The sequence below is a fragment of the Gopherus evgoodei genome, chromosome 3 (genome assembly GCF_007399415.2).
Source record: "Gopherus evgoodei ecotype Sinaloan lineage chromosome 3, rGopEvg1_v1.p, whole genome shotgun sequence".
In the NCBI taxonomy this organism is placed as follows: Eukaryota; Metazoa; Chordata; order Testudines; family Testudinidae; genus Gopherus; species Gopherus evgoodei.
The window spans coordinates 90,220,396-90,235,530 of NC_044324.1; the positions used below are offsets into that span (position 1 = coordinate 90,220,396).

Below are 15,135 nucleotides of genomic sequence, written 5' to 3' on the forward strand. Positions count from 1 at the left end.
GGAGGGGGATTCCGCAGGATGGAGCATGCAGCTTAGGGTTGTATTAACTTCAGAGAGCATTTCCCACAGGGTAGTGCAAATGTCCCTGGCCCCATTTCTCTCTCTACTCACAGATCCTCGACCTCTTAGGAGGCTGTCTCCCAGGTCCATAGTAGGGGAACAGCTGACCTCCTTCCCCTCCCCACCTCCCACATGGGCTTGATTTCTTTTTGAATTATATGTAGTTTATTGGAATGAAAGGGGATGATAAGACTGGAGGTGGGGAGAGAGGGCTGAGCTTTACAGCTAAACAAATAAAACTTTTATTGAGAAGGAGGGCTAGTCTTTCCTGAGCAAATGGATGTGTGTGCGTAGGAAAATTGAGAGAACAGGACTGATGGAGCTGAGAAGGGCTGGAAAGCTGAGGTGGCTAGGCACGTTTCAGCATATGGAAGGAGACCTCTGAAAGGTGCACTAAATCCAACTACAGGGATCTGCATTTAATACATTTATTTTTAAATAAGTGTACCACTGTGGGTCAGTGACTGTACATTATCCCTGTGCTCTCACTGACTGACGTAATTCTATTTCAATACTTGAAATATGCAGCAAAGATCACAAATTGAGTCTTTTATAGCATTCCTGTGCTTCAGCATTTCCAATGGAAAATATTTGTCTATAGTACTATCTGCGATTACAGGAGTATACAAGTTAATGTTATTAATTATTGAAAATCAGCTGTTCTAAGATTTATTAGTGGGGAAGAGTAATCTGAGACAGCTAAGTGTATTATTTAAAACCCCCAAAATTAAATGAGTAAATCATGGCCATATTGCAGTCCTCACCATCCTTAAATTAATGGAAAAGATCCCAAAGGGAGGAGAAGCTCAATGAGATACATATAACAGAATGTGCTCCAAATGTACCCTTTGTGAAAGAAGTAGGAGGCCCAGTCTCCACTCCTGCAGATCTCAGGGGACTGACTGGAGATCCTGGCCATATATACGAAGCCCCCTGCCTTTCCATTAGCTCTGAGAGCCTGTGCAAACTCTCCTCTATTCCCTGATAATGGAGCTATGCTACAAGAACTACATGTGTTGACATCTGGTTCAGGTACCTTACAAAATGGAAGGTGTTACAGAATTCAATGGCAAGCATAGTACAGTCACTATAGAACTCATTGTATTGTTTAATTTAAGATTCTGCACTGAGAACTACATAGGCATGCCCAGTTGTGGTCCCAATATTTATTTTACTACATGTTCAATGTGCTTTGGAATTCAGTATTGAAAATGTATAATTTCAGTACAGAAGTTGCCGGCGGGGGGTGGGCGGGGGGAGCAGGAAAGAGTTGCAACTTTTGGCAACTAAGTAGAGGACAAGTGGGGCTTTTGGTTCTTGGAAAGATGTCAGAGGCAGTTTGACACTGTGGAATAATCAGATTGGGCTGGATTCTCCTGTCTGATTATTTGGCACAAAGTGGTCTTAAAACTTGAAGATGGCAGCTGAGATTTCTCCTATGTAGAGAACTGCCTCTGCTGCAGGCCACACCCATTCTTCACCTCTTCCTCCAGTGTAAGCAGATGTGGGATGGGGAGTGCATATGGGGAACCAAAGCTTCACTATGCTTGATCCTCCAAAGTGGTGTAAGTTCCTTGAGTGGTGTAAGTTAGAGCTGCTCCTGTGCAGCTTCGCTTTGTACCAGAGTTGGGCAGCTGATCATCAGGGAGCTACAACCTGCTTCCTCCAGCATTCCATTCTACTGCACTCAAGGAGTGCTCCAGCAAGGTGGAGAATGTACTCCACTATGTGGATGCTTCTGCTAAAATAATCAGTAGTGACATTTAATGTTTACATTTCGGTCCTAATTCAGCAAACTACTTACATATGTGCCTATCTTTGAGCACAAGTAGTCTTTCTGAAGATATCTCATGCTTGGAGTAAGGCACATGCTGTTGGACTTTGCTGAATAAGGGCCTAATATAGCCATCATTAGGTTCCAGAATTAACACACAATTGATGAGAGAGAGAGAAAAATCATATCTCTAAGAGCTACTATTTTAGGTTCCCTGCATACTCAGGAAAACAAAATACATCAGTTCACACTTAGGTCATGTTCAGAAGATTATTTCTGCAACTGTAAGGGCTAGAAAATTGTTTAAATAATCTTCATAATTCTGTAGTATAGGGTACATTCAGTGCTAAATCCCATGACATCCTACAACACATGGGGTCCTAGTAATAATACAGCACAAAGGCCCTAACCCTGCAAACACTTAAGTACATGCACAACTTTACTACTATGAATAGTTCCATTGATTTCAGTGGAACCACTCTGTGTAGTAAAATGAAATGTGTGTTAGTATTTGCAGTGTTAGCACCTTAGTATATTTCTTTTCCCTCCATTTCCTATTCATTTTGTTTACTTTGCTATCAATACTAAGATGATCAAGGACAAATGAATTGCTGATATAATTCGATACAACTATTTTAACATTGGCAGTGGTACGGCCATTTACTCATGTGGCAAACATGAGCCTTCATTGTCTAGTAGGCAGTAGAAACAGTTTAACAACCAATAATAATGGCAGTGAATAATAATACTAAAAATGTTACCTTAAACTGTTGGTGGTTGTTGTTTGTTTTTTAAAAAAGCCTTAATTTACAGCGCTTGGCGCTTTCCTACAGGATATTTCTAAAATTGTAGAGACTGTTATTTCTGTTGCTTCTGTTTCTTTCATTGAAATATTGAAGAAAGCATATCTTAGAGTAGGCAGACGTACTATATATTCTATCTATAAGGTATAGTAACTGCAGCTCTTATAAAATATTAACTATTGCTTTTTGTGCTTGTAATTTGAAAATACAAAATAAGAAAAAGAATCTACTTCAGATACCATCTCAAACCAGATACAAAAACTACAGTACACTGGATAGACCTGATTTCATGTACTTCATATTTAAACAGCTGTTATAATCTGCAATAGATTGAAGTTTGTGTGAAGCAGCCAGTCAAAGTCATGTGGCAGAGAGATGCCCTTTCCAAAAGGATGCTATCTAGCTGTAGTCAGTGAGAGTTCTGTGCTAGATTCGGGGGGTGGAGAGGGTGGAAGGAGTATAAAACTCCTAGGTTCACTTTACTCTGTTTGGAGATTATTGTCACATGAAGTGAGTTTAAGTGAAAGATTTCAAAAATAAAGTTGCCTCTTCAAAACACATTTTTTCCCACTAAACCTTTCAGCAACAACCAGTGTTGGATTCTTGCACCACCGGTGATAATTACAGGGAATTCTTTCATTTTGGTCCTCGCTCAGGTAGGAGAGCTAGGCCATGGCTACGCTGGCACTTTAGAGCGCTGCAACTTTCGCGCTCAGGGGTGTGAAAAAACACCCCCCTGAGTGCTGCAAGATACAGCGCTGTAAAGCCTCAGTGTAATCAGTGCCGCAGCGCTGGGAGCTGTGCTCCCAGCGCTGCAAGCTACACCCGTAAGGGATGTGGTTTACGTGCAGTGCTGGGAGAGGCGCTCCGACCACACTCACACTTCAAAGCGCTGCCATGCCAGTGCTCCCGCAGCGCTGCCACGGCAGCGCTTTGAAATTTCAAGTGTAGCCATAGCCCTAGTATAGACCTGTTACTACTCAGTCCTGCGGGACATAATGGTCTAGACTAGAGTTTAAACTATCACTCGCACTGGTGGATAGATCAGTGGAGGGAGATCAGTGCTAGATCAGTGGAGGGAGAACGCCTTAAAATTTCAGTGTAGATAGGCTTCAGGATTTGATCTGCTTTGTGTCTTGACTGGATTACGAACAAGTCAGGGCAGAGATTCTGACTTTTTCTTTGTAAAGTACCAAGCGTACTCTGATACACTTGATCATTATACTGAACAGTTTGTAAAAAAAAACATTAAAAATATAGAAAACTATAAACCATCTGAGAAAAATTGCCCCTCCACAGAACAGTTTTCAAAGAATTTCATGGCTGCATCAGCAGGTGTTTAAGACCCTGACTGGAAACCCGCAAAAGAAAGGAAATTCTGAATTAAGGCTTGTTATGGGGGCCTGTCCTCTCTTCCATAAGTACATGTTAATCGGAGTTATGCACGCATATCAAGAGGAGAATAGACCCCCATAATGAGCCTTAACTCAGAACTTCCTTCCTTTTGTGGGTTTAAGGGAGAGTCTTAAACACCCACAGGCAGTGCCGGGAAAGCATTCTTTTTAAGCACACTCCTACTTAGATGGTTTATGTTTGTTGTATTTTTCTTCTCCATTTTCATACTGTGAGGGACACTTTTCATGAAAACAGGATTGTTTTTAACTCTTCCTTCTGTTTGTTACTCACTTGAACTTGTACGCTTTTTGCAACACGCTACTGCTTGTGTTGGTGAAGTGTGCAGCCTTACAGCATAGGCTGCAATACCAAGTAATAGCGCATCCTAGAGGAACACTGTCAGGTTAAAAATCACACTTGAGTCTGAAATTGCTTTACTCACTACGCCTAGAAGTAACACCCAAGGTTGTTTCTAATAGAAAGAGAGTAGAGAAAGAGTGTCTATTTTTTCATTTGTTACTTTGTGTGTAGTCAGATTGTGTTTCCCTCTTTCTAAGGCCCGCTCCTGCAACTGGATATAAATGGGGCAGTCCTTCTTGGACCTGTGTAGAGTCTCCCTGAGGTCAGGAGGGTGGTCCGTGTTCAAAGCACTGTCATGAATGGATGTGATTGCAAGATATATATAAAGTAATGGGGGAGTGGAGGTAATTGAAATAGTCAGGAACCCCCTGACATTTTTTAAAACAAAAGTGGGAATTAAAAAAAATTACCAATATTGTTTCATATATTTCAACCAACTCTATAAAAACTGTTTTAGTGGGCAAGCATTTGATCTTTCCTATTTGTTTCCAGGCCACTTTCTTTCATTATGCTTCAAAATAGTGGTGCATCCTCAAAGAATCTTTTTATGGGGAAGCTGCCAGTATAATAAACATTTACAAAGTAAATCAGAGGAGTGTTGTGTCCCTTTGTAACACTGTGGAGCTGCAAAGATATATTGTAGCAGGATGCAATGTGAAACAATTTAGGTTTTCTTTCCATATAATAAGCAATGCATAGTGTAAAAGAAATCACACATGCTTAATAGTTGATTATCAAGGTTTGGTAGCTGTCTTTGAAATATTTTTTAAATTACATTTTAATGTTTTTAAATGTCATAGGTGTTCATAGTAAATTTTGAGTGTTGTTTACAAATGAAAGCTTTGTTGTTAAAGTAGAGCAATACAAAAACATTTAAAACCATCATTAGTACTCTAAATAAAAGAGGATTTAAAAGTTTTATTCAAAATTAGTTAAAAAAAAAAGCTAACAAGCAAGAACAAAATAGGTAACACTTATGTACCACATATCAGCTTCTAACTGTTTGCTTTCCATATTAAAAGATCTGAAAAAAAATAGTTTATAACCTAAACGCTGGCACAGCTTTAGTTAAGACAGCATACATTTATATATATACAAACAAAAAGTCTCTGGGATATAAAGACAAATGCACATCAGCTTGACTGATGCCCTTTGTGAGCAGCACACTTCTCTGATCCATATTGACTATCCCATTTGGAACACTTATCTTTATGGTTATGACAAGGACAAAATGTTGTTGTTGTAGGACAAGGGTTCTCAAACTGTGGGGGTCGTGAGGTTATTACATGGGGGGTCACGACCTGTCAGCCTCCACCCCAAACCCTGCTTTGCCTCCAGCATTTTTAATGGTGTTAAATATATTAAAAAGTGTTTTTTTAATTTATAAGGGGGGTCACACTCAGAGACTTGCTATGTGAAAGGGATCGCCAGTACAAAAGTTTGAGAACCACTGTTGTAGGACAACAGGCTGTCTTCTAATGTTTTTCCATGTGGCTGCTGTAGCACCAATGAGGTGCTTCTTTATCTGTGAGTGAACTCAGGGCCAGAAAAATGGGATTATGATTATTTATTATTTGTATTATCATAGCACCAAGAAGCCCTAGTCATGGACCAGGACCCTACTGTGCTAGGCAGTCCCTGTCCCAAAGAGTTTACTATCAAAGTTTGGTCAGCATAATAGGCAGTGGTCTCAGCACACCAGCAGCCACTGTCCAGTTTTTTGTAGCATCACAGCAAAGGAGAGTTTTAAGGAGGATAGTTACAGGAAGTTCCTCACCTCTCTGAGGGACAGCATGAGAAAAGGCATAAAGGTGCTTGTTTTAAAATATAACAATAAGGACAAATGCAAAGTTCTCCACTTAGGAAGGAACAATCAGTTGCACACATACAAAATGGGGAATAACTGCCTTGGAAGGAGTACTGCAGAAAGGGATCTGGGGGTCATAGTGGATCACAATCTAAATATGAGGCCATGTCTACATCTAAAATTTTGCAGCGCTGGTTGTTACAGCTGTATTAGTACAGCTGTATAGGGCCAGCGCTGCAGAGTGGCCACACTTACAGCAACCAGCGCTGCAAGTGGTGTTAGATGTGGCCACACTGCAGCGCTGTTGGGCGGCTTCAAGGGGGGTTCCGGGAACGCGAGAGCAAACCGGGAAAGGAGACCAGCTTCGCTGCGGTTTGCTCTCGCGTTCCCGGAGCCACCCAGCAAACCGCAGGGAAGGAGACCTGCTTGCTCGGGGTTCCGGGAACGAGAGAGCAAACCGGGAAAGGAGACCAGCTTCGCCGTGGTTTGCTCTCGCGTTCCCGGAGCCACCCAGCAAACCGCAGGGAAGGAGACCTGCTTGCTCGGGGTTCCGGGAACGAGAGAGCAAACCGGGAAAGGAGACCAGCTTCGCCGCGGTTTGCTCTCGCGTTCCCGGAGCCACCCAGCAAACCGCAGGGAAGGAGACCTGCTTGCTCGGGGTTCCGGGAACGAGAGAGCAAACCGGGAAAGGAGACCAGCTTCGCCGCGGTTTGCTCTCGCGTTCCCGGAGCCACCCAGCAAACCGCAGGGAAGGAGACCTGCTTGCTCGGGGTTCCGGGAACGAGAGAGCAAACCGGGAAAGGAGACCAGCTTCGCCGCGGTTTGCTCTCGCGTTCCCCGAACCACCCTGCAAACCGCAGGGAAGGAGACCTGCTTGCTCGGGGTTCCGGGAACGAGAGAGCAAACCGGGAAAGGAGACCAGCTTGATTACCAGAGGCTTCCTCCTTCCACGGAGGTCAAGAAAAGCGCTGGTAAGTGTCTACATTGGATTACCAGCGCTGGATCACCAGCGCTGGATCCTCTACACCCGAGACAAAACGGGAGTACGGCCAGCGCTGCAAACAGGGAGTTGCAGCGCTGGTGATGCCCTGCAGATGTGTACACCTTCAAAGTTGCAGCGCTGTAACTCCCTCACCAGCGCTGCAACTTTCTGATGTAGACAAGCCCTGAGTCAACAGCTAAGTTCTCTCTAAGCTGCATGGCTGCCGCAGCAGTCTATCAAGGGCTGCACACTTCAGGAGCCCCTTCCCCCCACTGCACTGCTCCTGCTCTCTGCCTTGGAGCTCCTGGCCAGCTGTTCCACTTACTGTGCAGAGCGTTTTTGTGTGTGTGTGTATGAGGGGAGTGGAGTGCTGATGTCAGAGTGTCCCCCTACCCCGCCCCTGTACCCCATCTCCATGGGGGTGGGGAGACACAACAGGGCTCTGGAGTGAAGCATGGGATGGAGCTTACTGGCAGCTGCTGCTGTGTCTGAACAAGCAGGCTTCAGACTGGTGAGTGCCAATCTACTTAAAGGGCCAGCTTACTTAATGGGGAAGTGCGCGTCTCTCTCTCTCTCTCTCTCTCTCTCACACACACACACACACACACACACACACACACACACACACACACACACACACACACACACACACACACACACACACACACACACACACACACACCCTGTGTGTCTCTGTCTCACACACACTCTATCTTTCCCAACACATACTTGTATTGTTGTTGTTATTTCTTGTTACAGTACCTCCTGCAATGCACATATATTCTCTGTAATTTTATACTGTCAAAGTGCTGTTATTTCAGTTTTTTGACTGGTCTATGCATTTTATAATTTTTATTTCTCTCTTACACTTAAATTTAAATCTTTGAGTAGTGAGTTCTAAAATGCCTAACCTGGCCTGGCTGGAGTAATTATCCCTATGGTAACTTATTAAAAATGTATATTGTAGGTAGGTTTTTTGTTTCTACTGGTGGTGCACACCTGCACATTACCTGGATATTGGTGCGCATAACAAAATTCATTTCACACATGGATAGAAAAAATTAGAGGGAATATTGGCAGTGTAACACTGTTGCAAAGAAAGCAAACATCTTTCTGGGATGTATTAGCAGGAGTGTGGTAAGCAAGACATGAGAAGTAATTCTTCTGCCCTATTCCTCATTGATTAGGCCTCAAGTGGAGAATTGTGTCTCGTTCTGATCACCACATTTCAGGAAAGATGTGGACAAATTGGAGAAAGTCCAGAGAAGAGCAGCAAAAATGATGAAAGGTCTAGACAACATGACCTATGAGGGAAGATTGAAAAAACTTGAGAAGGGAAGACTGAGAGTACATAAAAGTACATAAAAGGTTGTTACAAGGAAGAGGGAGAAAAAATGTTCTCCTTAACCTCTGAGGTTAGGACAAGAAGCAATGGGTTTAAATTGCAGCAAAGGCAATTTAGGTTGGACAGTAGGAAAAACTTTCCTACCTGTCAGAGTGGTTAAGCACTGGATTAAATTGCCTGGGGAGGTTGTGGAATCTCCATCATTGTAGATTTTTAAGAGCAGGTTAGACAAACACCTGTAAGGGATGGTCTAGATAATCCTTAGTTCTGCCATGAGAGTACGGGACTGGGGGACTGGGGGACCTCTTGGGGTCCCTTCCAGTCCTATGATTCTATGAAGTGGGCAGTGAAGGTCTGTATCATGGGCCAGTTGGAGGCAGGAGTCCATTTCAATCAATGGCTGAATGTGTCCTCCCCTGCTCATACTGTGAATTTATAATGGTGCCTAGAAATCACACATGTGGCATGAGTCCCCCTAATTCTATCCCAATATTTTAAAGCGGAATGCTTCTTCCTGGATCATTTTTGCAGATCACCCAAGCTAATATAATAAATACTGTGTTCCACTTTGATCACTTTGGATCATCCTTATCAGCACCTTTACCTTCATTCCAAGCAACTGCCAAAAGCATAAAGCGGGTTACAGATATCTGCACACTCCTCCCTTTCATCTTTTCCTTTTAAACAGTGGACACTAAGGCCATCTACACCGCAGATGGGAGTGAGCCTTCCAGTGCGGGTTAACAGGCTTGCAGGAGCTTTGCTCAAGCTAGCATGCTAAGACTAGCAGACTGGCTGTTATGGCTAGCCCCAAGCTCAGAGCCGGGGGTCAGGCAGGCTTGGACTTGAGTTGCTAGCCTAAACTGCCACTTGTGCTACATCATCCATGCTGCTATTGTTAGCACCCTTGCTCGAGCTGGGTTACCTGGTCTATCTACCTACTCTGGGAGACTTGCTTCCAGCTGCAGTGCAGACATCACCCCTCTGACCAGGAGAGGCCAGTGTTTGCTCCACGCTTCACACTTGTTACGACATTTTGGTCCAACAACTATCTCTGCCCGAGCTGCAGGACTGGTCATGCCCAAGCACTCCTCATCCTAACCATTGGATCCGTGAATCTGCTGTGCTTGTAGCTGCTGAAAAACCTGCAATTCCTTCCCTAAAGGCAGCTAGATCCCTTTGTCAGCCTGTACTGATATTGTGACTCATAGTACCTTGGAATCCAGTCATACATTTCCCGTACCACCATGAACAGCCACTGCTCAGTAGACTGTGGGAGCCCAGTAGGTACTTCTTTTATTATGTGCATGCCTGTGTGTGTACTCATGTAGTTTCTTCCAAATGAGGATTTCAAACAGGTTTACAATCATTAGTTTAATCTCACAGTATCCTGTGAGACAGGTAAGTATTTGATAGTGTCTAATTTACAGATAGGGAAACTGAGGTATGGAAAAATTAAGTTACTTCATTTGCTCAAGCCCACACAGGAAGTCTGCAAAGATAGGAACAGGAGCCAGATCTTCCTGTCTCAGTGTGGCTTCCATGCCTTAACTATAAGACTAGCCTTCCTCCCAGTACTTCCCACAGAAGATATTACAATGGGGATGCCAGGCTCAGTTGACACAAATGGGGGTCCTAGAAGGCTAGTATAGACTCACTGTCCCCCCAACTGCCATTGCGATGTTGGACTACTTGCTGTCTATATGTGGTCAAGAGCATCCCTTGGTGTTCTCCAACTCTACCCTATACGTGGTTGAATGGAGAAATGTTGACCATTGACAGCTTTAGTGTCCAGCTACCTTCCAGACCACTACAGTGCATCCTACCTCCACAGTTAAGATTGCTTCCCTTTGTTGACTCTGTGGTTTAGCCAAGAGAGTACCGGCTGGGTAGCTTGTGTGAGTCAATCCAGATGTGTTGTCTACTGAAGTATTCACAAGCCAATAACAACAACAAAATAGTATTCCCCTCTTTGTTCCCCTTCCCTTTAGTTTTTATAACAAATATAAAAGCCCAGTCCAAGTATTAGGTATTGCCAGTGGTTCTGTAATATTCACTTTATATTCCCACTAATCTTGTCTATGTTAAATATAACATTTTGAATAAACATTTAATAAGAGCAGAGTCTTATTATTGTCTTCCTTTTTACATTCTGTTCTGTTTCACTTAACTTGTAACCATTTCATCCAAGTTTTTATTCAGTAGATTTATCCTTGGATATAGATTTAGTATTATACAGCATTCAGAGGATTTGAGATGAGGAGTGAAATCCTAGCCCCATTCAAGTCAATTACAAAACTCCCATTGACTTCATAGGTGCAGGATTTCACACTAGAAGTATATACCAAAAGATTATCAGTGTTGCTGTTTTGTTTCTCTGACTCTGGTTATAATAATTTGCTTTTCTTGGATCAAAGAATAAATCCCTACTAAGATCATACTAACAAGATAAGTTTTACTGGCAATGAATGCTAACTTAGCAGTTCCCTTGGAGAAACTGAGTTACCTTTTGCAATTCATTTTGTTGGCAGCTCCTTTTTCATTTTTTTTGCTCATTATTCTTTACTTCTGCTAGTTTCAAAATTAATCTATCCTCTCCTCCCTTTTCTTTTATAAGTTGCATTTTGATTATCAACTAGAACTCAATATCTAGGTTCACTTAGAGAGGGAGCATTTGCTCTCTTTTCTTCCTATTTTTAAAAATACCCTATTAGCTTTGTCTCCTCTGTTTCTATTAAAATGCCTTAAACTGCAGAAGGTTTCTACAGAGAATTGTATGAGCATACAGCACTTTTAGATTTGTGCAGCCCAAAAGCCCATATCAATTCAGCAGAGAATAAGGAAATTATTATTTCAATTTTGTTCATATCCAAAAAGAGAATCTCATTATTTCTTAAGCTTGAAGAATGTTTTGCCCATGACCATAGGTGTAGTATCTTTAGTAGATCTTATTAAGGGAACCCAATTCAACCTGTGTCTTGTAGGATAAACATAACAGGAAAGTTAATATTGTCCTGTTATTATAATTGTCAACTTTGTTTTTAAGGCAATAGTAACCAAGAATATTTTTCCTATTTACAGAGCAAGCTTTTCATGGAAGGATTTAGAAGCCTAAAGGAAGGCGAACCAGTGGAATTTACTTTTAAGAAATCTTCCAAAGGCCTTGAATCAATACGGGTAACAGGCCCTGGTGGGAGCCCCTGTTTAGGAAGTGAGAGACGACCCAAAGGGAAGACAGTACAGAAAAGAAAACCAAAGGGAGATAGGTAATTACTTTACTTTGTTACTCTCCTCCCCTCCATCCTACCTTCTTCTTTGCAAGTTTTTCTGAATGTTGTATTTTCAATACTCATTCACATGTGACAGGAAACCCTTCTGTGCAAGTTTGGTTTGTACAAGCAGCTTAGTACTTTGATTAGATAGCCTGATCTGTATATGTAGAAATACATTTTGCTCACTTGATCGCTTTCATTTTTAAAATCCTTGCATACTGAGTTGGGGAGAGCTTGCAAAGGAATATTAAGGTTATACTGAAAATATTGTGATTGGACTAAAAAGAGAGGTCACGCTGAAGACAGGTGAAGCAATGTAATGCTCAGTTGAGATAAGAGCATGCAGAACTGATTGCTGCATGCTGATTGCTTTGTTACATGGATATCATTAGTACTGTACGTCTGAGGAAGAAGACTTATTTTGTGCAATTTAGGTTGAAAAGCTAATGTTAAATTGGTATATAAGTTGGTTAGTTATATTTTCACTTAATGAACAAAGTTCTGGATGCTTCCAAATGCCTTAATTTATGGTGGTCTGCAGAACAGCTCATGATTTTTTAAAGTAATTTTACAGATTATGGGCCAAATCCCAGAGCTGCACTCATTCACACCAGCTCAGGATTTGACCCTTTATCCACTCCCAGTTCAAGTCTGCATCTAATGGTCCGAAGAAGTTTCATGATGCTTTTGACTATGCCGCTATAAAGACATAGCTTTAGTCCAGGGGGTATTTTCCACTCAAAAGCTGCTGCATGATGTGAATTTCAATGGCACCTAAGTCTCCATACTTTCCACAGCTTTGCCAAGGACAATAGCAATGGCAATTGGGCTCAAGAAAAGGACACCTTGTGAAGCACTGATCATCCTTAGTGCATCCCCAAATGTCCAGACTTGAGCATCCCAACAGCCAGCCTTTACCCTGAGGTATTCAACCAAGGAAGAAAACTTACAGGGATAGTATGGCTCACAGATGATGTGAGTTCTGGAACAAAGTACAGTTTTGCAAGAAGAAAGGGTACCAAAGAGTCCTCCCAGAAGGAGGAAAGATCTCCCTTACCCTCCTCTGTCTCTTCACTGTGGTAGTGCCTGGAGGCCATAATCAAGATGATGATGCTGCTGTGCTAGATGCTATACATACATGTAGTGAGAGACACTTCCTGTCTCAAAAGAGCTTAACATCTAAATGCACAAGATACACAAAGGCTGGGAGAAAGGAACTATTACATCCTCATTTTACAGGTCAGGAACTGGGGCAGAGATACAAAATCAATGACTTGCCCATGGTAACACAAAAAGTGTGTGGCAGAGTTGGGAATTGAGCCCCAGTGTCCTAAGTACCAGTGCAGCACCTTAGCCACAAGACTCCACTGCCTCTTGTGTTGAGTGTCTATTTGAAGCTGATTGTTTCTGAGAAGGTTGATGACAAAACCTTTAAACTGATTGTGAATTAGAGGGTGAAAAAAATAAACACTTTTCTGTTTTTAGAATTCTAACCACACTAAAATGTCTGAAGTTTAAAATTTGGAAGTAGGCATCAGTAATAAGAAAGGTCTGTCAGTAATTCCAGCTCTTAGCTGTAACCAAAATTTAAAAAGAGAGCAAAATACTTAGTACACACCTAATGAAATCCAGGAGTCTCACTCAGCGCAGTCACCACTGGGTGGGGGCAGGAGGAGAGCATTGACTTTATTAAATATGAAAGACTGCCCCTTAAACACTACTGCAAGTTTAATTCTTGGTGCTCTGGTTAAATAACCAAATATTAATCTGATTAACTATCACTTTGGACTGCTTTTTATCTGAGGCCTGTTCTACACCTAAACATTAGATTGAACTAGCTACATAGCTCAGAGATGTGAAAAAAATAGCACCCTGTGCATCATAGTTAGGTTCACCCAACACCCACTGTAGACACAGCTAGGCCAGCAGAAGAATTCTTCCAAACTTCCATCTCTTGGACAGGTGGATTAACTGCATTGACAGAAACCCCCTTTCTGTCGATGTAGGAAGTGTCTGCATGAAAGTGCTACACCGGCACAGTTGCAGTGTTAGACATACCCCAAGTCAGAGGTCAGTTTAAAAAGTCCCCTGGAGGTTTAATATTGGAATCTGAGGAACAATCTGCAGCTGAGGATCCTACAAGTGATGTCCCTAACAGCCCACAATCTGGTCAGTTAGCTGAGGTAAAACTGAGGTATCTGGTGTGAGGTAAGCAGAAGTGAGGGTAAAATGGTATTGCAGATGGGACTTGGGTCAAACTGCTGCTTGTGCAAGATCATATAACTAGTTGCACTGAGCAGGTAATTAAAAAAAAGTTCCATGATACAGGGGCTGGTAATTTCAAATTCAACCCCTTGAATAAATCATGCTCAAGGGGGTTAATTTAGTGTTTTATTTGTTAGGAAAGCTGTCTCAAATTTAGAGAGATTTATGGGGAATAAGAGTGGGAGTTAGAGGGTCAGAGAGAGATGAGCAAGGATAGAGATGTTGGAATGAACTTGAAAGGGAGGGCATGTGACAGGGCAGGAGGAGCAGATGGAACCACATTTGGAAGGTGGATGGGTGGAAGTCTGGTAGAGAAAAGAACATAGGGTGGTCATTTGATCAGTGGAGGAAAGAACTGGGAGATAGGGCTGGCAGAGAGAGCTTGAAGAAGACAACCATGGTTAGGGCATGTGGGTGACATGGGAGGGAACAAACATCGAGAAATGTCTTGGAGCAAAGGATGGGAGATCTGTATCCTTTTGTTGTGACAATGCACAGTCAACCTGTGGAACTCGTTGCCAGGATGTTGTGAAAACCAAAAATATAACTGGATTCAAAAAGAATGAGATAAGTTCATGGAGGATAGGTCCACCAATAGCTATTAGCTAAACTGGTCAGGGACACAACCCCATGCTCTGAATATTCCTAAGCCTCTGACTGCCAGAAGCAGGGGATGGATCACTCAATAACAGCCCTGTTCTGTTTCTTTCATCTGAAGCATCTGGCATTGGCCATTGTTGGAAGACAGGATACTGGGTTAGATGGACCATTGATCTGCCCAATATAGGCATTCTGATGTTCTTATGACATGGTATCAGCACATCACTGCCAAGAAGTTAATGTTTACTACACCCCTATGAGGTAGATAATATTTACAGTTCTGCCATTTTGTAGAAAAGAAAAGACATAGATGTTTAGTAACATAGTTATTGCAGGCTCCATGTCGTTTGCTCAATCCATTTGAACACACTGCCTCTTGAAAGAAACTCTCATAAATCTGTATCCTAAAATGAAGAAATTTTGATCTTTTCTTATCCCCTTTGCTTATAACTTTGCTACACTTTAACCATTG

The 15,135-nt window shown here is 42.3% G+C and overlaps 1 protein-coding gene across 3 annotated transcripts in view; it reads left to right on the forward strand.

Moving 5' to 3' along the window:
* LIN28B (lin-28 homolog B) overlaps positions 1-15,135 on the forward strand; it is a 143,644-nt gene that overhangs the window by 59,620 nt on the left and 68,889 nt on the right. For all 3 annotated transcript variants that reach the window (XM_030554227.1, XM_030554228.1, XM_030554229.1), the window contains one exon: positions 11,608-11,792. In XM_030554227.1, the coding sequence (XP_030410087.1) occupies positions 11,608-11,792 (185 nt within the window). The remainder of the gene's footprint in view (positions 1-11,607; positions 11,793-15,135) is intronic.